General features: G+C 35.4%; 1 protein-coding gene across 12 annotated transcripts in view; it reads right to left on the bottom strand.

Annotated features, from left to right (window-relative positions):
* Window positions 1-25,290, bottom strand: part of LOC127842628 (stromal interaction molecule 2-like) — a 122,441-nt gene that overhangs the window by 27,221 nt on the left and 69,930 nt on the right. For 9 of the 12 annotated variants that reach the window (XR_008031799.1, XR_008031801.1, XR_008031800.1 and 6 more), the window contains exons 8-15: window positions 23,562-23,651; window positions 21,882-22,049; window positions 21,446-21,546; window positions 14,161-14,297; window positions 12,640-12,726; window positions 8,010-8,063; window positions 3,595-3,630; window positions 187-403 (exon numbers count right to left, since the gene is read on the bottom strand). Coding sequence is in view for 8 of the 12 variants with exons in the window: in XM_052372239.1 (XP_052228199.1) it covers window positions 187-403; window positions 3,595-3,630; window positions 8,010-8,063; window positions 12,640-12,726; window positions 14,161-14,297; window positions 21,446-21,546; window positions 21,882-22,049; window positions 23,562-23,651 (890 nt within the window). In the remaining 4 variants the exon portion in view is untranslated. The remainder of the gene's footprint in view (window positions 1-186; window positions 404-3,594; window positions 3,631-8,009; window positions 8,064-12,639; window positions 12,727-14,160; window positions 14,298-21,445; window positions 21,547-21,881; window positions 22,050-23,561; window positions 23,652-25,290) is intronic. The other 3 variants (XM_052372235.1, XM_052372236.1, XM_052372237.1) reach the window with 3 other exon arrangements.

The raw sequence follows: 25,290 nt of genomic DNA, 5'->3' as shown, positions 1-25,290 counted from the left end.
TTTCAAATCAATAATAAACTACAGTGGTTCTTTTTTTCCACAGAGAATCAAACGACAAACCTCGTCACAAATTTGAAAAATGCATGCATGCCCTTCTCTTTTCCAAATAAGCAAACTGTTTTTCAACAAATGGCATAATCACAACCAAATAACCACAAACATAAAAATATAACAACTCATGCTTACCTATGCTGGCCCAGATGGAATGATACAGGCATGGAATGGTTCCCATTTGAGCTCGATACCACTGGCGACTTAATTCCAGGGATCTCCGAGTCCCGTTTCAACCCAACGTGAGCAAGACTCGACACTGACTTGCAGGTGAGAGATTGTGTGGCAAGAGACTGTGTGCTTCCCATCGTCAGCTGACGTCTCTTCAACTCTCCCATACCTCCACCGAGGCCTGGAATTGATAGAACCATTTGTCATTTGTTGCAGTAAGTAATTTAGGAACCTTTCCAATTGCAATCTTTGCAAACATGGGCTGTATGAGAAAACCAGTTTAAGATAATTGTTTGTTTAATCCTTCAATCTGCAATATTCTTAAAATTGACTAATTATAAGTCTATATAGAGCATATGGTTGCATAATTTAATTGACTTTGGACTACAACCATAGACATGCAGAAAGGAAAAATAAACTATGTGTATGCAATAGCATTGATATTGTATACTATAGATATTCTGTAAAAAGACAGTGTAAAACAAAAATGATATTTCAGATAGACATCAGTATTAAAACAATTTACGAATATTTGCAAAAAATCTAAACCACAAATTTGTGAATCATTAAGTGAAGTACCACAAATGCATTTATATTATAAACTAAGAAGTTACTAACTCTACTTTTTAAATTGAAACTGCTCCATGTAATATAAAACTGAATGGTTAGGAATTGGTTCTCCAAGTATTATTACAATTATGTTTAAATTTAAGTAAATAACATAGACAAATAGCATAAATCTTGTGTTTGCAAAAAGCAACAAAAGAATTTCAGACTTTTTTTCTACACTAAAAAGTTTAAGTTTTCTTCAGGAAAGATCTCTTTGGGTGTAGGTATAAAGAAAGCAAAACAAGAGGTAGAACCTTGCCAAGTCGCAAATGTCATCAGTTATAAAGCTCTCAAGTCTCACTAAAAAAATAATGTGAGACTCACTAAAAATGTTCAATCATCTATAAAACCAGATAGTGAGATGATTATTGCAATTTTCAAATTGGGATACCATTGGATTGGAGTTTTATGAAGAATCTTCAATTTAATATTTATTTTATATGGCTAGCATATGAGCATAAATTATTTAATTGTCCCCTACCAGTTTCACCGGAGGGGACTTTAATATGGTTTGCGCTCTGTGCGTCAGTCTGTGAGTCTGTCTGTCTGTCTGTCACACTTTTCTGAATCCTGCGATAACTTTAAAAGTTCTTCATATTTGTTAATGAAACTTGAAACATGGTCAGATGGCAATATGGAGATTATGAACGTTTTTTCATTTTGTTCCTACGTCAAGAATTCTGGTTGCTATGGCAACAAATAAAAAAATAATCTGACAATGGTGGAGCCGGTTGGGGACATATATTGCTTGGCAATAGTCTTGTTAATCTTATTAGCAATTTTGAGGATCAAGCAAAAACAGCAAAGACAGCAAAAACAATTAAATGTGAAAAATAACAGCAATAGCATGTGTAGACATTTAGCTTTATTGTGAGGTAATGGTAATAAACATCAATTATCAGTGTGCAGTTAATAAACATCATTTAAGCACCATACACTAGTTATTGTGTAGTTATGGTAAGATGGTTAACATTAAATATACCCAGAGGAAGCTGTGGGGTATTTTATTAGACTGCCATTATACTACATTCATCAATGGCCAAGTTCTAAGGTTGAAGAACAGGAAAATAATCACACAAAGAACATTGATCTTAAAAATTCACCAACAGATTCTTAGACTTAAGTGTGTCTTTTTTGTATAACTGCAAAGTCTAAAACTACTTGATGGATATGTCTAGCATGGCAGTTGACACCTAAAATTACACTGTTCGTCTTTTAAAACAATATGTTACATACATAAGAACCATCTTAATCTCAAGTCTGTATGTATTTAAACTAATATTAAAAGGAAGAATTCTAGTGTATACATGTAAGTTTATTCTTTATTCTTAAGTCATAGAATGAGTCGGCAAATACTGACCATGAACTTGAGATTTCCTCAATAAACTTTTATCCATTTTATCCAATCAGGTCTGATATCCTTAATATGATCTTAGCATTTTTGATTTAAAAGATAATAGTTACTAAAATGCATATTGATAAAACAACTCTGAATGCACAAGATAGAAGGGTGACCTAATAAAGCCTCAGTCACAAATAATCCAGATGCCGGCTCATGTGTCAGATCTCCAGGCATCAGGAAGACTGGACATGTCAGCGCCGTCCGATGACTGACAAAGTTTAATACCTCAGTCACAAACAGACAGCGATCACCGTCCGATCAGCGGACAACATATTTTTCCGCTCAACAGGCTGACGCTCAGCCGATGATCGTATGGACACTTGGTCATTTTGTAGCATCGGGCAGCGTCCGGATTAATTTTTTAATATCAAGAAAATGTTTACCCGGGAACCAGAAAGGAACAGGGTTGAGATCGAAAAAATGATCAGACGATCAATGCACGGTTATTGCTGGCATGCCAGCGGCGTCCCCGTCTTTCGGTCATTGTGCAGAGACCCTCCATCAATCAGACGGTCGCCTGCCGATGTATATGCCCCTGGGTAATACTCTTGCCAATACACATTCAACGCCGGATGCTACAAAATGACCCAGCGTCCGTGCAATCATCGTTTGGTCACTGCTCGATGAGCGGAAAAATACGTTGTCCGCTAATTGGACAGTGATCAGTCTCTATTTGTGACTGATGTATAACTGACCAAACCACTTGCCTGTTCAATCATAAGTATAACAATAGAATGTTTCCCTACCAAAACATATGGCTACAAAGACATGAACAGGGGCAAGGGCCCAGTCAAACGGGATGAACTGAAAGTAAAGCAACAACACTTCCACCAAAACAGCATTTGATTCCTAGGGTCCACTTCCAATGCATATGCAAAACAATACAATCAGATTTTACAAACATTTTTGAGGGAACAACTTAAAGAAATTATACAATTTCTTAGGTTTGGGTATAAACATCATGCCAGACATATTGTGCAGCAATCTGGGAAAACTGGTCTTATGTCAGCACAAACTAATCAGGGATGAAACTTTCTGTCTTTGTAGTATGCTTTGTTCAAGGAAGTATCTTCTTTGTGTTAATCAATTTTAAGCGGAAAGTGTTGTCCCTGATTAGTCTGTGCAGTCCTCACAGGCCAATATGAGAGGAAACTGTACGCATATGCATTAAGCCCTATATACCCAAAAGGAGGCATAATTTAGTTTAGTTATCAGTGGATATTTCTCTAAAAATCACTCGTGCATATCATACTGATTGATCTCGATCGTTGTAGACATTCTGTGTTTGACTGGGCCTATATTGGAAGCTAGTTTCAGAGGTTACCAAAAAAAAACTCTTCAAGGGGAAGTAATAAATCTACCTCTAAGACTCATTCGCCGTTTCATACAAGCTATATCTGCAATAAACAATGTTGTTTTGCTTTGCAGCATATATCAAAATATTTTATTAAACCATATTGTACGAAAAAAATATTAACAGTAAAGGTATCACATTAGTGGTAATCAAGGTAAATATTAACAGTAAAGGTATCACATTAGTGGTAATCAAGGTAAATATTAACAGTAAAGGTATCACATTAGTGGTAATCAAGGTAAATATTAACAGTAAAGGTATCACATTAGTGGTAATCAAGGTAAAAATTAACAGTAAAGGTATCACATTAGTGGTAATCAAGGTAAATATGAACAGTAAAGGTATCACATTAGTGGTAATAAAGGTAAATATTAACAGTAAAGGTATCACATTAGTGGTAATCAAGGTAAATATTAACAGTAAAGGTATCACATTAGTGGTAATCAAGGTAAATCAGAAGATACTAAACACACAAAATATCAGTTGAGAACAGACATACATCACAAAATGGGAAGGAAAATGAAAGAATTTTTCAAAACACATTTGTTCAGAAAAACAACTATAGCAAGTTAAATATGTGAAATATGAGAGAAAGTTTCAAAATAACTAGACAACAATTAAAGAATACTGAACAACAAAAAGCACCCTACACATAAGGAGGAGAACCAAGTAAATCATAATATCCCAAGCCTTGAGAAAATACTTTTACGATGGAAGTTTTCTCATCCTTTTTTATTATATGGCATTATAAATAATATAGATATCCCCATTCAATTACAAAAAGTGTATTCAACTACTAACAAAAAGAACTACATTCAAGAAATGAAAAGAGCAAATTTAAAATTCACAGTCAATATTGCATGTCAAACATGTTATGCTGAAGGCGTAAGCCACTTTACATTAGAGCCGTGTGACACATGCATGTACTTTATTGCAACTAGACATGGTAGAATTAATACTTTGGTGTTTTAACTTGTTTTACAATTTAAATAACCTATACTGGTGTTGTAAGATGTCTGCTTGTGTATAATTAAAGTTTTATTAAACAAACATGTCCAATTTGCATGTTTTAGTAGATCTTAAAATAAAAATACATGAGTGATATAAAAAAAAACACCAAAATTTTGAAATGAGAACATGAGAATGGTAGAGAAAACAAGCCAACTTCAAAACAAGAGGGCCATAATGGCCCTGAAGCACTCACCTGATTGTAAGGAAACCACTTGTGGAAACTTGACCTGGTAATCTAGTTTTTTTAAACATGTTCCCAGATTCCAACTTAACTTAGGTATAATCAAGATAAACATTCTTATAAAGTTTCATCAAGATGGAGACATTAATGTGGCCTAAATAGTGTTCACAAGGTTTTTATATGATTTGACCCGGTGACCTTGTTTATGGATGCATGTGTCTTATATTCAAATTCTGCCTAAACATGGTATGGATAAACATCATAAATGTAGCATTGCGGATGGTCACAAGGTTTTTCTTTGATTCAATCCCTTAACCTAGTTTTGGGACTCACAAGAGCCCAATGAAACTTGGCTTAGATATTGTCAGGATAAACATTCTGATCAAGTTTAATCAAGATTTAGTCATAAACAAGATTTTTTTTTATGATATGACCTGCTGATATAGTTTTTAGACACACATGGCCCGTAATCAAACGAAGCATATATATTGAAAATTGATGAAAATTTTGAACAATTTTTATTAAAATTGAGACTTAAAAGTGGCCTCTAGAGTGATAACAAGGTTCTTTTTATAAGATTTAGTTTTTGGATAGACTGGATGCAGCTCAAACTAAAACTCGGCCTGCATATTTTCAAGATAGACATACTGAGAATGGATGAAAAATGCAGCTGCTAGTACAGTAACAAGCTAAAAGATGACACCTCATGGCGCAAGACACATATTGAACACAATAGCATAGCTAAGCTAACAAGAACCAGTGCATTTTTTGTTCAAGTCCAGTAGAACTCTAATAAGCGAACACAATATAGCCTGAATGTATCTAAGGTTCAAGCTGTACAGATCTTGGCAGAATGATGGGACAGAACTTACAGGTTTGTTTTTTGCCATGTCAGTATAAGAAACACCAAATTCAGCCAGTGATAAACATATATGAGCCTCATTCTGGGCAAACCTGTTTTAATGCATGTTCGTAAAGTGTTGTCCCAAATGAGCCTGTGCTGCTTGCATAGCCTTATCAGGGAACACCACTTTCTGACTTAACAGGATTTTTGCTAAGAAGAGACTTCCTTTAAACAAGAGCTGTCTCCATCGGAAGACATATGCCCCTGAAAAACGCTTTTTCGAAATCTAAACGCAGATTTTGAAACCTTAACACGGACCCTAAGTCACAGGGGTCAAACTTTGAGTGCGTATGGAAAGGCCTTGTTCATATACACATATATTCCAAATATGGAGGTTACATCTGAAGCGACATAGAAGTAATGAGCATTTTTCTAAACCTAAACGCGAAAGTGTGATGGACAGACAGACAGACACACAGTGCGGTCACTACATGCTCTCCTTCGGGGGCATAATAAACAAGAGATGTGTTTGTCAGAAATACAATGCCCCCTATTGCGCCGCTTTGAAATAAAATTTCAATATATCATTTGGCAGATTTATAAATTATCTCCCTTTTTAAAGCTTATTACTTCCCTTGGATTGTATTTTTTGAATTTTTACCTTGAAGGATGACCTTGACCTTTCATAACTCAAAATGTGCCAAATATCAAGTTGCTATCTGCAATATTGCAAAAGTTATGGCCAATATTAAAGTTTTCGGATGGACACACAGACAGACAGACAAACGGACTGACAGTTCAACTGCTATATGCCACCCTACCGGGGGCATAAAAATACCATAAAAGCAGGAAATGTCATCCCTCATTAGTATGACACCATGCACATGCATTAAGCCCCGTTTTACCAGAGAGTGACACATATACATACATTAACACTTAGGGCTGCAACAATATACCGGTATATCGGTATATATCGCAATACGCAATCCGCATATTGTATTGCGATATGATTTTCATCATACCGGTACGAAAATTTTACAAAAATTCATTCACATTTCGTCCAGAAAAGCCATCCGAAATAATGATAAAAAGGTAAACAAAACAAAGCAGTGTAAATTATTTTTTACGTAAAAATGGCATTCTAAAAAGTGTATTATACGGAGTAGCGTTGTTACATGGGAGCATTCATTCGATGCTTTTGAACAGATTATCGTTGAATTAATTGCGCACAGCTGTAAATGTTTCGTTTGATTCTGATTTGAGCATTATTTGTAATCCGAATTTCGGAAACACGCTTCCAAATTTGAATGCTAACGCGACAATAAAAAATTATAGCATCAAATAAAAAGTGCTTTATCCTTTGTCTCAATAAAAAGCGCGCGAAAATTATACAGACATGTAGAACGTCGCATGGAAAGTATGGGTGTATTTTGTGTTGTATAAAAACGGGAACATCACGTCAGCTGAATTACGAGTGTTCAGTGGGAAAAACGCCCCGGTTGGACGTTATTTCATCACATCTTTAAATAGTAACAATTGCAAAAATGTATTTGATACTTAAGAAAATTTGCGAATGTTTGTGTTTCTTATTATTCTTGAGCACATTTATAGTAAATATTTACCTGAATTTGCTTTAAAATTGGAATTTATGGGATTATCGTGTAATTGGCAAGTTATAATTTTGGTACAAGTTAGCAATATATTGCGATATATTGCAATACAGGTTTTTGAACTGACAATATATTGCAATACGGTTTTTGGCGTATTGTTGCAGCACTATTAACACTGTAGGTATTAATTAATTAATTCCCAATTGCCTTCTGAAAAATTCCCAAAAGGAAGGTCAATTTCATTGAATTTTGTTCTTCAAGTGCATTATCTGCAAGTGAACAAATAAAAGGAGCACTGAAACTGAATATTTAAAGCTAAAATGAATATTTGAATTGGTTTGTGCAATTTATACCAAGCAATTAAAGACACATAATTCTCAATCAAAAGATTTCATGACATGAATTTCCCAATTTAGGGTCTTCTGTGCTAATTTTTTCCCATTTGGTATGGTACCAGTACTTTTCCCAATTGGTCTACAAAAATGTGCTGTTTATTTTGTGGGTTAATTGACCAAATTAACATATATGCTTGCAAATTTTCATTTTCTGTTAATATCACATACAATTAACATACTTGGTATTCATGCTTTTGTGTATGTGCAGAGATTAAATAATAATAGGTTTCCACGATTCTCTCTCATGCAGTTGAACCTTTGATACAGAGGCATGTCAAACAGAACCGTTTTTGAGTCATACATTAGAAGGTACTTGTTGAAATGCTGAACAGAGGCCACATGAAGATATTCCATATAAACACGTGCACATAACAATCCTACCTGTGAATGTGGCAGATGGACGTAAACCATTTGATGGTGTACTGAATAACATGGCTACAGACAAAAGAAGTCGAACAGTGTTAGAAAGAGAATGAGATATAAACCATACAAAGTTACAGCAAATATTCAATGCACATGTAATAGTAACTAATTGACTCTTAAAAGAAATTTGGAATTTAAAGGATGTTTCATCTTCAATTTTGGTTATCTGAATTTCTCCAAATGTCTGCCTTAATAAACATGTTGCATCCTTTTTAGCCAACAATTATACAAACTAAAATAGAGTAATTTCGGGTAAATCTGACCTGCGTGTATTATCGACCCCCAGTAATTAAATTCATGTTATAAATGTTCTTGTAATGTTTTTCTCAGAAAAATATAAAGTTGATCAGCCTTCTTCATGTTTGACGTCATCGATGTTTACATAGGAAGAGTGAACTTTCGAATTTTTACCGGTAAAAATTAAACGCATCGATAACGGTACGTAGTGCTGTCTGTTTGCATTGAATTTTCGATTTGATACTTATATGATCAATCGTATGTATATCTAGATAAGATAAGCCCTGTGGATGTTGTTTTTATAACGTAAATAATCGTTTACATTGTAACAAATATTTTAAGGGGGGTCGATATTACCGTAAAAAAATAACTGTGTCAGGTAATATTGACCTCGCAAACACTTGCTCAATTAACTGTTAACTCCACCTCCTTTCTCTGCAAAAGATTCGAAGGCGGAGCTATGCACGTGCTATCATTAAATTTGACGATTGCCATTGAGGAACAAACACATGATTTGTTCGGCATGTTGATTGCTAGACAAAGGAAGCCAATTTTGTTGGCGAGAAATTTGTCGCTTTATTGCTTCAGACAGGAAGCGGCTTTCATTTGATGACGTCAAACTGTCAATTCACACAGAGTGCAAATTTTCGGAGGACTTTAACTGACTCTTTGTTTACAATTCCAGTAAAAAAACAACACTTACTAACATTTAACTTTGGATTAAATTAACAAACTAAAGAAAAGCAAAGTTGAAAAATATGATTAAATTAAATCGTGTCAGTTCAAATAGGACGTTTTGCGTTGATATCAACAAGTTTTCATGACAACAACAACAACTTTAAAAAAAACATTACGGAAATGATGCACTTTTTCGTTATAATGGGAAAAGAACGCACTTCGCACCTTTATCCCGATCTCTGGTAATGCATGCAACTAACAGAAATATTGTTAAAGCATAGGTTTTCTGCTAAAAGTTATTCAAAGTGTGTATTTGGAGTACACATCACTATTAATTAAAACTAATTACGTCATATCTAAGTAGTAGATATTTACTTTGCATGCCTTGCGTCTGACTTACTTAGATTATTTATATTTACTGTGCGTTTCTCAGATCTCTAATGTTAATTAAAAAATGGATTTATGCATACATCTGATTTAAAAAAAATCACTGAAGGGGGTCGATAATTGCCGCAAGGGGTCGATATTAGCAGAGGCCTTTTTGACTTTAAACCGTTTCAACCATACACTTTAGTTTGCGGTACAAGTAATTTCATTGGCTTAAATTATCCAATCAAACTTGGTATTTCTTAGTGACATGTATTTTCTGAAGTGAAAGTAGATATGAAAAGAAAATAAGGTTATTTATCACTAAAGGGTTGATAATACCCAAAATTACTCTACCTAAGTAATAATGGGTGTTATGGTTGGCAATTTAAATGACCACAATTCAATAAATATTGAGATTTCGTTACATGTCTTATACAGTACACTTTATCTCAATAATGTTAACAGTACCACATATGATGTCTCATTCAAATGTTTGTTAGCCCTATAGTCTATTTGCTAACAATTCCCTCTGAGAATCACGGATAGAGAAGGATAAAAACAAAATTAACCTCCGTGATTGCCGTATACAGAAATTCTAATAAGTTTTCATGTTACCGATTGCATTTCAATTTAATTTTATCCTTATATACAAAACCAAGACCACTTAATTTCTTTAATTGTATTGTTTTCTTATTTAAAGTGCCAAAAACATTTCGATATTTTAACTTCCAGGACCGTTAACATCCGTTACAAAATCGGTATAAATCGAATAATCTTAAGTGAGTCGCAGACACTGACAATAGTAACGCTGAGGAATGGAATAAAGTTGATATCGGTGATTATTGTGCAGCTTTGTACGATTCTGAGTGGTACATACGGTTTGTTACGGAAATTGATGACACAGAAAGCAAAACAAAAATCAACTTTATGGACGAAGTTGGGAAGAAAGAAATATCATTCCGCTGGCCATCAAAACGTGACGAAACTTGGATATTTTAACGAAGATCCCAGAGCCGTACCCTTATGGGTCTAGAAAAAGATTCTTTACACCAGGGAGTGATCTACTTGATCTTATTTAGGGAATATATGAACAGAGTACAGAGGGAAAAAATTATTAACTTTCGTTACCAAACATATCTGAAAGACCATTAATGCATGTAAAGTTTTTAAATATGAACTATTTAGAAGTTTGTCGTCTTAAACATGTACGGAATGTTGCTTAGGCGATAGAATCTGTGTGTGAATTTATATATAATATGGTGAAGTTCGAGTAGATGATCCAATATTCATGAGTTCAAAATATTACTAGTTTTTAGGTCTGTTACCACAGTAATTCAGTGACATGTATGTTTATTTAAATATTAACAGCCATTTCTGCAGTGTATGATGACATAAACTTACATGGTTGTGATAAAACTAGCCTTAGCATATGTTTTTTTTTGTTTAAAATTACAATGAAGTTGACGGAAAATTAACTTCCGTAACATTTCGCATTTCTTAAAAATATATATTTACTCACACGTGGCAGCGCATAGGTCGGTGTCAATATGTTTCTAACGCTACGCTACATATAAATTAATACTTGTATAGTATAATTTGCAATTTAGAAAGTCATTCGTGTGTTTGTATTACTATGTTTAAGTTAAAACTACATTTCTCTTAATTGTGAGGTTGTCGATACGCTTCCAAAATGCCGTGTATGTGTGCGAATATGTTTCCAGTAACCTTACTAAAACTTTTATTTATATTTAGCTACTAAATATTGTATTTTATTTTATTGTTTTCTAAGAAAATAAGGACCGTGTTTGTCATTTATAAAAAAGTTGATGTTACTGTTAACTTCTGTTACTTTTTACTTTTGTTTGTTTGTTTAAGTGTTACACAGCAAATACGGTGGTTTCTAGCGCTTGTCATGCTGTTATGTCAGATACATAATAAATGGCTGGTTCAAAAAATATTTACAAAACCATCTGTTGATCTTTTCTTTTCTCGCAATGTCAATGTAACATGTAATGCAAAATGAAGGAATAACTGTAAACAAAAGCTATGCCATCTGAATAGTCAAATATCTCATCAGCTGTTGGTGATTTTTATCATGATTCTATCGTACTATACGTTGGAATGTGTTCATGATATCGTCATTTGCCAGAAAATTCCGATTTATATCTCCAGAACAGAGGGATTGACAATAAAATGATCCAAGTAGAAGTTTAACTTCCGTTACTTGAAAAATACTCTAATTAATACGATGGTGAATATTTTGAAAACGGTAAATAATTGATTAGAACAAAAAAATGTTCATACTTCTGAATAATTGTTCTTTTGAAAACCGTTTCTAATTGTATGATCTAATGACATTGATTTTTTACTATTTTGCAAGGTGAATGGCATCAAAAAAACGAGAATGGCTGTATAGTGTTTGCAAGCATTCTTTAATGCGACCTAATGACCTTGTTTTTACACCATGAGATCCGGTTTCTCATTTGGCTTAGATATCAATTTGACAAATTATCAGACCAAGTTAAACATCTATTGGGCATTAAATGAGGCTCTAGAGAGTTCACAATTTTTTTTCTTAAATTTGAAGAAGTGACTCTTCAATGTAATCTGAAGACCTAGTTTTGACTCCACTTGACCAACTTCCAAACATAGCCGAGTTATCACTAGGACAAATTTTGTGACCAAGGTGCATGAAGATCACAAAAGCTCACCGTGAAGAGACTGCTAAGGTGAAATAAGAATATAGTCTTCAAGAGGTTCATTTTCAGATAGTCAATATTAAACAATACGCTATGTATTCAAACTGTATAAAAACATTGGAAAACTATATAAATGTCTCAGAGAACAGAGGGTCAAAATAGAAACACATTATTTTTTTGAAACTATATCTCAAAGTACCTGTGTATATATGCATGCATATCACTGATTAATGTTAACTTGTGTATGACATGCACAAAAATGAATGCAGATTCTGCAAAGAAATCACTGTCTCTCAGAAAAGCTCCTATGTGCAAGAGTTTATGTTCACTTAAGTGTCATAGGATGTCAAACAAAGTTAGACATGGCTAAAATGACAGAACAAAAATGTTCATTGATATGACAAAACACAAATGTACATTCATTTGTTTTACTCCAGCTTTGTGTTTTCTATACTGAGAGTTAGCACTGAATTTTGGCCCATTTGTAGCAGTATCAACATTTTACTTCATGCTTTTCATCACACTTAATGCAAAATGTAACATTGTGTCAACACAGAAAGTATCGCCCTATTTCTGCCACAGCAGTCAGTGTATTGTAGCCTCACCTGCGGCCGTGGGGAAATGTGGCGGGTAGTCCTCGTCAGCATCCTCCACATTCATGGGCGCCACGGCTGCTAGTCTGGAGAGTGAGCCTGCATTAAGAACCAACACATGCAGCCCTCACCTTCCAACCATACATGAACTTGGTTAAAGTACCAGGGTTATTTGCATAAGTTATGCAGGGTGGCAAACAATTGTCCTTTTCATGTACTTAAATTTATCGGACTCATCTCCAAAAGCCTAAAACAGCTCGGCAGGCCCTGCCATGTAACCTTTTTTCAACTCATCTGATATGTTCACAAAGACACTAACCTTATATTTTCCATAACTCACTTTTGTTGCAGAGAACATTATTACCAATAAAGTAATCAAAACAAGCAAATTCATTGAATTAACATCCCCCGCCAATATGCTTCTGGACACAAAAGTGTTATATTTGACACTCAAAAAAGCATTTTTTCAAGATACAAAGGGCCATAACTCCGTTATTAACACATGGTGTACAATGCCATTTGGCGTGCATCATCCTCTTATCCGAATTTATACTCATACCGAGTTTCAATGAAATCCACCAAAGCACTTCCAAGATATGGCTCCGGACGGACGGAAAGACGGAAGGACGGACAACGCCAAAACAATATCCCTCCGCCTATGGCGGGGGATAATAGTTCAAGAACGTCACTGGTGAATTTTGACATTGGCTTGCTCTAAGTCTTGTTAATACATAGGCAGGCTTGTAACATTTCCTTGGTAATTGGTCACAACAATTCTTTCTTGTTTCGTCACATTGCTTATTTTAATTACGTAATGTTAAAAATGTCAAAAATTTGTTTCAGAATTCTTAGGTTTTACTGAAACTCAACACATAATGGTCTGTTTTTGCCATTTACAAATGAAGATGTTAAAACGTTGACTTTAAGTTTAAGCTGTTATTAGAAAGTATGAGGAAGAACTGATGCAAGATTTTGTCAACCTGCTTTTTACATGCATATTAGCAAATATTTGGACCAAGCTCAACAAAGGCAAGGATCGTGTTTTTGGTTAAAAAAACACAAGAACAGACAGAAACAAATGTAGGGTGTATGGCACAATAATGTTAAGCAGTATTGTTTAATCAAAGGGAAACTTAAACTGAAACTGTAAACAAAAATTACTTCAAAAAGTGCATAAGTATGATTAGGCATTCTTATATTACAAATAAGCAAGAAAACAAAATGAAACAACAGAATGATACAGATTACAGAGATAACATTGGCCTTGTTCTGGGAAATCTGGGTTAAATGCATGTGTGTAATGTGTCAACCCAGGTAAGACTGCGCTGTCTGCACAGGTTAATCAGGGACAACACTTTTCCGTAACTGGATTTTCCTTTATAAAAGACTTATTCTAAACAAAAAATACATCAAGAGCCAAAAGTGTCGTCTCTTACTGCACAGGTCAATCTGGGACGACACTTTACAAACATGCATTATGAAAGATTTTCCAAAAACTAGGTTCAAATTGTCCCCATGAACTTATCTCAATACCTGCATCCCCATACAAGGCCTGGATCAGCTTGGTCATCCCTGGGTTGGTACGTAACGGGAACCCACAGAATCTTTCTATCGCCTGCCATCGTTGTGTTCTCTCTTGCATATCATGGCGAATCTCTTCCAGCGCCATTCTATTGCAGAGCAAATTCAAGTTAAATTACAATTTTGAATTAATGACAATGTTTCTTCAATTAAGTTCAATAACTCAACTTATCACATGCGTCATCCTGTTTCTTTGTGTTATACTACAAACTTTTTTTTTATCTAAATCATGTTAATTATAACACTTTTAGCGTTTTCATTAACAAACTTTACCAACATTCAAATTAAATGGCAATCTTTGGAAAAATGATGTTGTTGATGTCAAATTACTTTACATCAGAAAATATTTCTTAAAAATGATCACAATATTTTCCTTATTTTGTTAGTATTTTTTTTCACTTTTGGGGGGAGTTCATAAGCATAAGAATTGACACTAGTGTCAACTAAACATTTACATTGCTCACATAAGGCTCACGTACTTCCTGAACCTGTTCAATTAAATAGGACACAATTTGTGTCTGACTCTGCGTGCTTATGTTGTTGTTTTCGTCAGGAATATCGCAAATGTCTTAGAATTTTAATATAAAGAAAAATGTTAAACATCGATTGCCACAAACAAGGTTTGCAAGTCTGAACTATAAATGACCTCTAAAAAAATCAGCATATACAGTACAGCAAAAGCGGAACAAACGTATTTCGCGATCCGCGGCGGCAAGGCGAAACGAGTCGATGCCGCGTCAGTCGTTGAAGCCGCGTCAGTATGCGGCGGCAAGTAGCATTTCACCGCGAAACTTCGCATCTGTCCGCCGAGGCATGCCGCGATCCGCGACATGATGCCAAGTCGATGCGCATCATGAAATAAAAAATCTTTTTAAAATTATTAGTTACATGTAGTTAACAAATTTTGAAAGAACAATTATAATAATAATTAAAATCATAATCAATTTATTGTGCGCGGATTGTTTTAGCATATACATATAAGCATAGTTAATGTGTCTGGCCAATTATTAAGTTTGTTTCCCGCCCGTAGCGTATGTATTTCACACATAAACAAGGTCACGTAATTATGTTTTCGCATGTGGTCAAGGCTCCAGCATATGGTGGATTTATAAATTAATTGCATGTTGATTCCGCTATTATATTTTAGCTGAGAAAATTAGCAGTTTGAAGCCACATCAATAATCAAGACGGTGACGACGTATTTGTAGTTTTGTTAATTATCAGCTTATTATAACTATTGTTTGAATATGCGTATATAAACACGTTTTATTTTGTTCATATTATACAGTTAATATCGCTACTAATTACCCGATAATCCCGTATATTCCAGTTTTAAAGCAAATGCTGGTAAATATTTACGATACACAAACATTCTCAATATTTCCTTAAGTATCAAATACATTTTGGCATTTGTTACTATTTAAAGAGATGATGAAATAACGTCTAATCCGGGCGGTTTTTTTCTCCACTGAACACGCGATTTACGCCTGACGTGATGTTCATGTATTGATACAACACAAAATACACCCAAACTTTCCAAACGACGTTTTACTTGTCTGCATAATTTTCGCGCGCTTTTTATGAAACAAAGGAATTATTTTAGCACTGTTTATTTGACGCTAGAATTTGCCAAAGGACGCATTAGCATTAAAATTCGGAAGTGTGTTTCGGATTACAAATTTAATAATGATAATCGAACGAAACATAAACAGTTGCGCGTAATTAATTCTACGCTACACATACATGTATGTACATGTAGGTGGATATCTTTTCACTCGATCCGCCGCGTACGTATGCGGCGGATTTACTCCGCGAAAGTACGCGAGGTTAATACAGACACGGCGTCGTTGCGCGGATCGATGCTGAGTGCCACGGCGATACGCCGCGTGAACACACGATTCGGCCGCCGCGGACTAATAATCTGGCCGTGGCGTAGCCGCGGATTATGTTTGTGCCGCTTTGGCTGTACTGTAGAACAACATGAAAACATGGTGTTAACAAACCAATAACTAGGATTAGTATTTTGAAGAATGGAGGAAGTACAACATGAGCTTAAACAACAAACCCATGATGACCCTTAAAGGTTAAATGCTGTTCTTTTTTAAAACCAGTACATACCCTTTATTTATATTAAATTGAGTACATATAAAAATGTTTTTGCACCTAACTTTGATTCAAGATTACCATCATGTTGGAAATATGATTTCGCACCTCACTTTGATTCAATCACAGTGTTATTAGCGAGAACGATTACAACAAAGTCGCAAATTTTCACAAATCCAGATTTACTGGCCATTTTCATTCAAACCAGAAGTGACATAAATTTCACACATGTTAGTGCTCTCAATAACAAACCGGAATTGTAGGCATTTAAATGTGGTATTTGTCGCAACTTAAGCAGGAAATATTTGTGAAAATGGAAGATAATAGTGATTATGAAGAATATTCCGTTGAACTGTACACATATTAGCCGGAATTTAGTGACTGTTTGAATCTGTCTCGGACAGCGGGCAGTCTTTTGTCGATGTTCAAGATGACCATCATGTTGGAAATATGAATTAGTAAATAAATAATTGTCTTATTGTGTAAATGTCTGAATGAAACACAATTTAATGTTGATTTATTTGTTTATCATTCTACAGTACCATCGCGTTTAATATTACTTCGTTTTACGCTTCATAATTATAAACATACAACGGATACTTGCAAAATTTTGATTGGTTTATTAAAACTTCAAATACAACTTCCACTATAATTAATTGATGAAAACAAAACAAGGGTATGTATGTGTAGATATAAGGGGACAGAGTGGGGGACCTTGTTCGACAGGGTGCTGCTGGTATGTGATTAATGTTTATGATGTGACTTTGATTTAACTGGGGGAGAACTAATCTCTTTTCTGATACCATACTGTGTCCGCCAAAATCAACTTGAGATATACCCACTGATAACTCACATGTAAAAACCCAAATAGCCATAAACTACATTACACAATTTACATACAGTAGCATTGCAATCATTCGAGCTGGCGATTTCTCGAAAACTGGCGATTAATCAACCAAGGAAGTCCCTAACATTTTCTTTTAATTTCTATATAAAAATACCCGCAATAACTCATACATGCGATTTTCCATAACTCGAGGATGTGTGCTGGTCCCTGAAAGGCATTTCACACCTAATTAACTGGCAATTATTAGAAGACACTGTCTGGTCTGGTCAGTGCTAAAATATTTGAGTTGTGAAAACAGCGCAATCAAGCAGAGAAAAAGCGCTTGATAAGGTGTGAAGTTAGTCACAGTTTGAGAAACACTGCAAATTTTCATCCTTTGAGATGCAGATAAAAGCTACACAGTTTTAAAGATAATTAGATAATTACACATGCTCTGCTCTCTATCGCGAAACATCTTACGCCATCAGTTCTGGGAAGCTAATGGGTTGCAACAGTCTTCAATCTTAGACTTTGCACAACACAAGTCTGACTGAATGTAAATCAAATACAAACTGTGTAGTGATCATGTTGTTTTTCTTCTTTTTTTCATGCACATGTACGTACCTTGAGGGGTATTCTAAATATGCTACATGTACATTGAATATTGTTTTAATATTTTTTATTATATATGTGTTATGTGTGTATGTTGATTAAATCAAATGAATGAACGATCATTCTTATTGTTTAGTTTAGTATACTGTAACCTTAAGCGATTTTTACAAAGCCTTTACTTTTTTAAGCACCGTCTTACACGTAAAGCGTTTGCGGTCAGAAGTTAAGCATCACCAACGAAACAGTGAAAACAAATAATACCATGGATTACTCGAAACCTGCGATTACTCGAGCATCGAGGTCAGTCCCGTGCTACCTAGAGTTATCGCAGTTTTACTGTATTTGCTAATACACAGCACTCATAAATGGTGTCAATTTGAGATGTCAATTGACAAATTGGATGGATATTTGTGTACATTAAGAATCGCAAAAATCCTTCCCTTTGTGACATTTAATTGAAACCAGATATATACCATTACTGAGAAATACCAAGCTGTAAATAGTTTCAGAAATCAATATTTATGATTATGATCCATGTACAAAACCCATAGCATATTATATTTTATTGGAAATATTTCATTATAAGGTACAGAGTGGTGATAGCAGACAATATTAACAATATTCTTATTGCCTTTTAAAATGTTGTCTGTTACAAGTCTGTGTAGTAAATAGTAGATTATTTGTTTTAAGTATTATTTTAAATTTACACACTTATTTCTTAACAACACATTGATTATCTTATTATTTTTTAGAAAATTAGGAAATATAATTAATACTGACAAGCATACATAATATTTTTTAAACTTTCATTTCTTACGACCAGACGATGACCTGAGTTATTTATAACTTGACATGTAATTGTCCATTTTACAGCTGTTCTACTGATTGGCCCATTAGTCCTTAATAATACGCTAAGAGTTCAAATTACCTTTTTTGTTATAAAATGATTGATGCATACATGCGTGTACAAATAATGGCATTTTGAAAATAATCCTATTTTTATTTGTTAACTACTAAAGGCAGTACAATAATTCATGTTTCTTGTAATATTAATATATAGAAATTTTTTGCAAATGTCAGAAAATATAAAAATCTTTTTAATTTATCGAATCCGGTATGTGTATTTTAAAGTTTTGTCTGCAAGTTCCTTGCCCTGAGAGCAACACCCTTAATCACACCCAATAAATATTTGCGAGCAAAAACAGTTGATAACACACGCTTTCAATAAATCTTTATGAAAACCTATAAGAAAACAAGGGCTGTTTGTAAAACATGCATGCCCCCCCATGTGGGCTCTCTGTTGTAATGACAGCCATTGTGTGAATATGTTTTTTGTCACTGTGACCTTAACCTTTGACCTAGTGACCTGAAAATCATTAGGGGTCATCTGCCAGTCATGATCAATGTACCTATGAAGTTTCATGATCCTAGCCATAAGCGTTCTTGAGTTATCATCCGGAAAACATTTTAATATTTGGGGTCACCGTGACCTTGACCTTTGACCTAGTGACCTAAAAATCAATAGGGGTCATCTGCGAGTCATGATCAATCTACCTATCAAGTTTCATGATTCTAGGAATAAGCGTTCTTCAGTTATCATCCAGAAACCATTTTACTATTTTGGGTCACCGTGAACTTGACCTTTGACCTAGTGACCTCAAAATCGATAGGCGTCATCTGCGAGTCATGATCAATGTACCTTTGAAATTTCATGATCCTAGGCATAAGCGTTCTTGAGTTATCATCCGTAAACCATTTTACTATTTCAGGTCACCGTGACCTTGACCTTTGACCTAGTGACCCGAAAATCAATAGGGGTCATCTGCGAGTCATGATCAATGTACCTATCAAGTTTCATGATCCTAGGCATAAGCGTTCTTGAGTTATCATCCGGAAACCATTTTATTATTTCGGGTCACCGTGACCTTGACCTTTGACCTAGTGACCTGAAAATCAATAGGGGTCATCTGCGAGTCATGATCAATGTACCTATGAAGTTTCGTGATCCTAGGCATAAGCCTTCTTGAGTTATCATCCGGATACCATTTTACTAGTGTGGGTCACCGTGACCTTGACCTTTGACCTAGTGACCTGAAAATCAATAGGGGTCATCTGCCAGCCATTATCAATCTACCAAGGAAGTTTCATGATCCTAGGCATAAGCGTTCTGGAGTTATTATCCGGAAACCATTTTACTATTTCGGGTCACTGTGACCTTGACCTTTGACCTAGTGACCTGAATATCATTAGGGGTTATCTGCCAGTCATGATCAATCTACCTATCAAGTTTCATGGTCCTAGGCCTAAGCCTTCTTGAGTTATCATCCGGAAACCATTTTACTATTTCGGGTCACTGTGACCTTGACCTTTGACCTAGTGACCTGAACATCAATAGGGGTCATCTGCGAGTTATGATCAATCTACCTATCAAGTTTCATGATCCTAGGCCTAAGCGTTCTTGAGTTATCATCCGGAAACCATTTCACTATTTCAGGTCACCATGACCTTGACCTTTGACCTAGTGACCTCAAAATTAATAGGGGTCATCTGCGAGTCATGATCAATGTACCTATGAAGTTTCATGATCCTAGGCCCAAGCGTTCTTGAGTTATCATCCGGAAACCACCTGGTGGACGGACCGACCGACCGACATGTGCAAAGCAATATACCCCCTCTTCTTTGAAGGGGGGCATAATAACACAATATAGCTAGTCAAAGTTGACTATAAGTGAGATAGGTTCAAGCTCCAATGCGTAATAACAATGGACAAGTTTTTTTGTCATGCCCGTTGTATTAAATTGATGTCACCACCAAAATAGGTGGCGGAAATACCCAAGCAGTATACACATGTATAGAAAACAATATCATTGTTTTTTAATGTTTTTTTTTCCCTAATTTTTCTCGATGATTACAATAGTTTTATAATATATTTATTTATAACGTAGCAATTTTCGTCTTAAAAACTGCATTTGTCCTTTAAAAGTGGTAACAGGGTTTTTCTTAGATTTGACCTTGTGAACTAGTTTATAGACACATGTGACACATACTCAAACTTGGGCTAGATATTGCCTAACATTTTGACCAAGTTTAATAAAGATTGAGTGGTAACAAGCTTTTTCTAAGATCTGACCTGGTGACCTAGTTTTTGGATGCACTTAATTCAGATTCTAACCCAGCCTTGATATTGTCAAGATAAACATCCTGAACAAGTTCAAAAAAATGTGGCCTCTAGAAAAGTAACGAGCTGAAAGTTTGATATCACACATGGCACACTGCATGCTGGACATAGGATGATTTCAATACCTCAACTTGAGCACTTGTTCGTATTCAGGTGAGCTAACAATAAAAATAAAAATAATAAAATTGGGCGGTGCTCTGTAAAAAGGAGGTTTAATGCATGTGCCTAAAATGTCGTCCCAGATTAACCCATGCAGTCCGCACAGGCATTTTAGGCACAGGGACGACACTTTCCACCTAAACTGGATTTTTGCAAAGAAGAGACTTTCTTCAAATAACAAATACCATAAAAGCGGAAAGTGTCGTCCTTGATTAGCCTGTTCGGACTGCACAGGCTAATCTGGGACCGCACTTTACGCACATGCATTAAACCCCCTTTTCACAGAGCACTGACCAATTATTTAGCCAGAGTGAAGTTAAACTCAACCTAACGCAACCCTTCTTGCACAAGAATGTTACCTGGCTTGCACTATTCTCTCATCAATATCGTCTATGGAGTTACCCTGAGCAATTCGTAGGGTTCCCAGAACACCGGTTCTTTTTCTGCGGATCTTTTCACACTTTGAAAGTATGAACAAAGTTATATTAGTAAACTGTTCAATATATCCATAAATAACTATTTGCCTGAAGAAAACTAAACATGTAGATGTTCACATTACAATATACAATCCAACTTAGTTACCAGTTTTAAGCTTAAAAGTTAAACACAACAGAAAATAGTTTTTGTTTTTTTTAAAGATCTTTATTTATCTGAAATATTTTTTATTAAACAAAATTCTCCATCAAAATAAAAATCTGTTTGTATCATCATGAAACAACTATTCAATACAGACCTCTACAACAATTAAAATTTTGAATTTTCCAAACCAAACACCGTGTTGTCCATGCAACTTACCGCATCTTTTGCATTGCTAAATTGTCGTTGTGCCTCTTTCTGTTTTGCAAGGAAATGCTGGTGCTCGAGTTCGTAGGTGAGCTGTAACCACTGCTGAAGCTCTGTGGGTGCTCCAAAGCCCCAGTTGTTTTCCAACTCTTGCTCTGCTTGCAACAGGGCCGCACGCAGCTGATTAACAACACAATCAGTGGGCTTAATGCATGTGAATTAAGTCTTACCCCACATTAGCCTGTGCAGTGCTAAATTTCTAATCAGGCAGGACACTTTTTTTCCTTTCCTTATCATTAAAACAAAAAAATCCATAAATGCGTACAATTTCATCCCTGATTAGCCAGTGTGGTCTAATCTTGGAAGAAACTTTACGCACATGCATTATGCTGTGTTCCAACTCCTGCTCTGCTTGCAATAGGGCCGCAGGCAACTGATTAACAACACAATCAGAATACTAAAGATTGTCACAGCAGTCACTGTAGTACTAAACAGCAAGCTGTTATAGGTTGCGTTTTGAAAAAGCTTGGCTTCATGCATGTGTGCAAATTGTCGTCCCAGATTAGCCTGAGCAATCCACACAGACTCTTTCCACCTAGACTGCATTTTTATCTAGGATAGACTTCCTTAAAACATAAAATTCTGTAAAAGCTGAACGTGTCATCATTTATTAGCCTGTGCAGACTGCCCAGTCTAATCTGGGACGACACTAAACACACATGAATTAAGCCAAATTTTCTCACAACACGGCTAATTGCAGCTTGCTGCTTAGTCATCATTTTTTAGTAATTGTAAGTTAACCCATTTATTCCTAGCGTCTAGAAAAAAGGCCTTGGCAAACAGCGTAGACCCAGATGAGACGCCGCATTATGTGGCATCTCATCTGGGTCTGCCCTGTTTGCTTAAAGGAATTTCTATTCTAAATATAGAAATAAACATACTAGACATCCCTTATTCTGGAAATAAATTGATCCAATTTAGAAGGATGGGAGAGTCCACTAGGCATAAATGGGTTAAGTTGCGGCTCGTGCTCATCTTGCAACTGGGCCATACGTAATTGAATAACAGCCCACTGGATGAGAAGCCCCATTGTTCTTGGGTGACAATAAGCCACAATCTATGTGGGTGATCAAATAGCTGTTACTCAGTGACAACACAAGCCAACATTTAGTGATAAATACCCACAGATGTGGCATTTCATAATAATGTAACTTCTGTAACTAGACCTTGTGACAAACAGCCCAAAAGCCTCATAGGTTCATGCAGTAATATGTAAGAAGTTGCAAGCATGAAAGATCGGACCCTGAAACATGGCAAGTTTTGACCTCAGGGGAAATATTTAAACAAAGGTTGTTAAGAACCACACTATATACCATATAACAAATATTATAAAACCTTCCTGCCTTGTAGTTTTAATAGAAAAACACATTTGGAGTTATTTTCCTATAAAAGTCTTCAGGTCCAGTCATGTTCTGATGAAACTAAGTAGACAGCACATACACAAGGTAGACAGCACGTACACAAGGTAGACAGCATGTACACAAGGTAGTCAGCACATACACAAAGTAGACAGCACATACACAAGGTAGACAGCCCATACACAAGGTTACATTTCAAATATTACACATCTGGATGCTGTAGTTTCAGATTATAAGTATCTTTCAAATCAAGTTTTAATGATGCCAAACAAACCTGTTCCAGTTCCTCTTCGGCCAGCTGTAACCGTGACATCTCCTCGAGGTTGCTGCCCTGTCGCTCATGCTTCAACCGCTCTGCCTCCGCCTGAATAAGGGCATGACTATTTAAAGGGACTAATTCAAGAGTGGTCAAAGGGACTTATTCAACATCATTTAAAGAGGCATGTTCACCACAGGTTCAAAAGACTTAGTCACGGCCATTAAATGGGACATAATTTACCACTGATTAAAAATAATTGTTTAAGGCCATTTAAAGGGATTTATTAACGACTGTTCACAGCCATTTTAAAGGGACTTAGGGATTAGCCACTGGTTAAAGAGACTTATTCCATGAATTAAAGGGCCTTATTAACAACTGGTTAAAGAGACTAATTCAATGCCATTTAAAGGGACTAATTCACAACGGGTTAAAGGGACTTAATCAAGGCAATTAAACAAGTGGCATGTGACACAAAAAGTTTATATTTATATGGCTTTTTCGCATGCTGTGAAAAGTTAAATAATCTTGGCAATACAACAAGAATCTTTCGTTTGTAATACATTTAATCAGGGATCATATTTTCCAGCAACATCAATCGGTACGGATTTAAATGGGGAAAAAGTGTCCGAAATTTTATATCCGAAATCATGACAAATTACGTTAAAATATATATACCATTGATTTTGCTATTCATGAAGATGGTATAATAAATGTACAAGTTAAATTCCCTTAGGCATTATTTTTAAACGGAACATACTAGTTTTCTCATTTTGTTTTATCATTTGCTATTTCATTGACATTGGTTGTTTCCTGTGGTGTTTTATCTGACTGTTTTTCATCGTTTTCAATATTATTAGTCTGTGTATATCTTTACCGATGTTTTAAATCGTTGTCAACTCGATAATAGCTTACAAACATGCATTGAACCAAACAAATGTCTGTGCGTAGGTTTGTTACTGACAATAACAAAACCAAATAGTTAAGAAATAATTCATGTACATTATAGTTTGTAGTCGAAAAACCCACGGCCGATGGTTAAGATGCGTAGGGATTAAATGATTTGAAACCACGCATCTAAACTTTCGGTCGTGGGTTATTCAACAACAAACAATAAAGAACACGAATTATTTCGATTCTAACACAATTTTTACTGAAGATTTATACAATGTATATTATTTTTCTTGTGTAATATTTTATGTGAAGTTCCGCCCATAAAAATAACTTTCGGCTGTTCTGTCGATCAGATCGGCGACTTTTATTTATTTATTGCTGAATAATTACGCTGGTGGAAAATGTATCGGCATATTTTGTTTAATTACAGCGCGTGCTTTCAGTGTATAAGGTCCGCCCAAAATTATTGCAGAATATCCGATTTTCTTCTTTGTTTATACGACATTTTACTGTATCATGCATGAAATGCACAATTTCCACGAGGATAACATCGAGGTTTGTATCTCCGAAGTAACTGTCAACGATTTTATCCTGGACGAGTACACCTTACGGACCGATTGTGCTATAAGCCAGTGAAGTTATCAATTGATATTGACACGGGGTTATTCACGTGTGACTAATACACAGCCGCGCGAATCTTCGCTGCTTGGGGCCATACTATGATTCTAGTCGGCTGATGTGCAATAAACTGGTCCTGACCGGTTTAAAGACTGCAGCGAATGGTTTATCACACCTAATCGAGATAAGAATGTAATTAGGGTGTGCACTGTGTAATCGATTTCATGACATGAGA

The sequence above is a fragment of the Dreissena polymorpha genome, chromosome 8 (genome assembly GCF_020536995.1).
Source record: "Dreissena polymorpha isolate Duluth1 chromosome 8, UMN_Dpol_1.0, whole genome shotgun sequence".
Lineage (NCBI taxonomy): Eukaryota > Metazoa > Mollusca > Bivalvia > Myida > Dreissenidae > Dreissena > Dreissena polymorpha.
The sequence above is the reverse complement of the archived record's forward strand: the minus strand, read 5'-3'. Positions and strand labels throughout refer to the sequence as shown.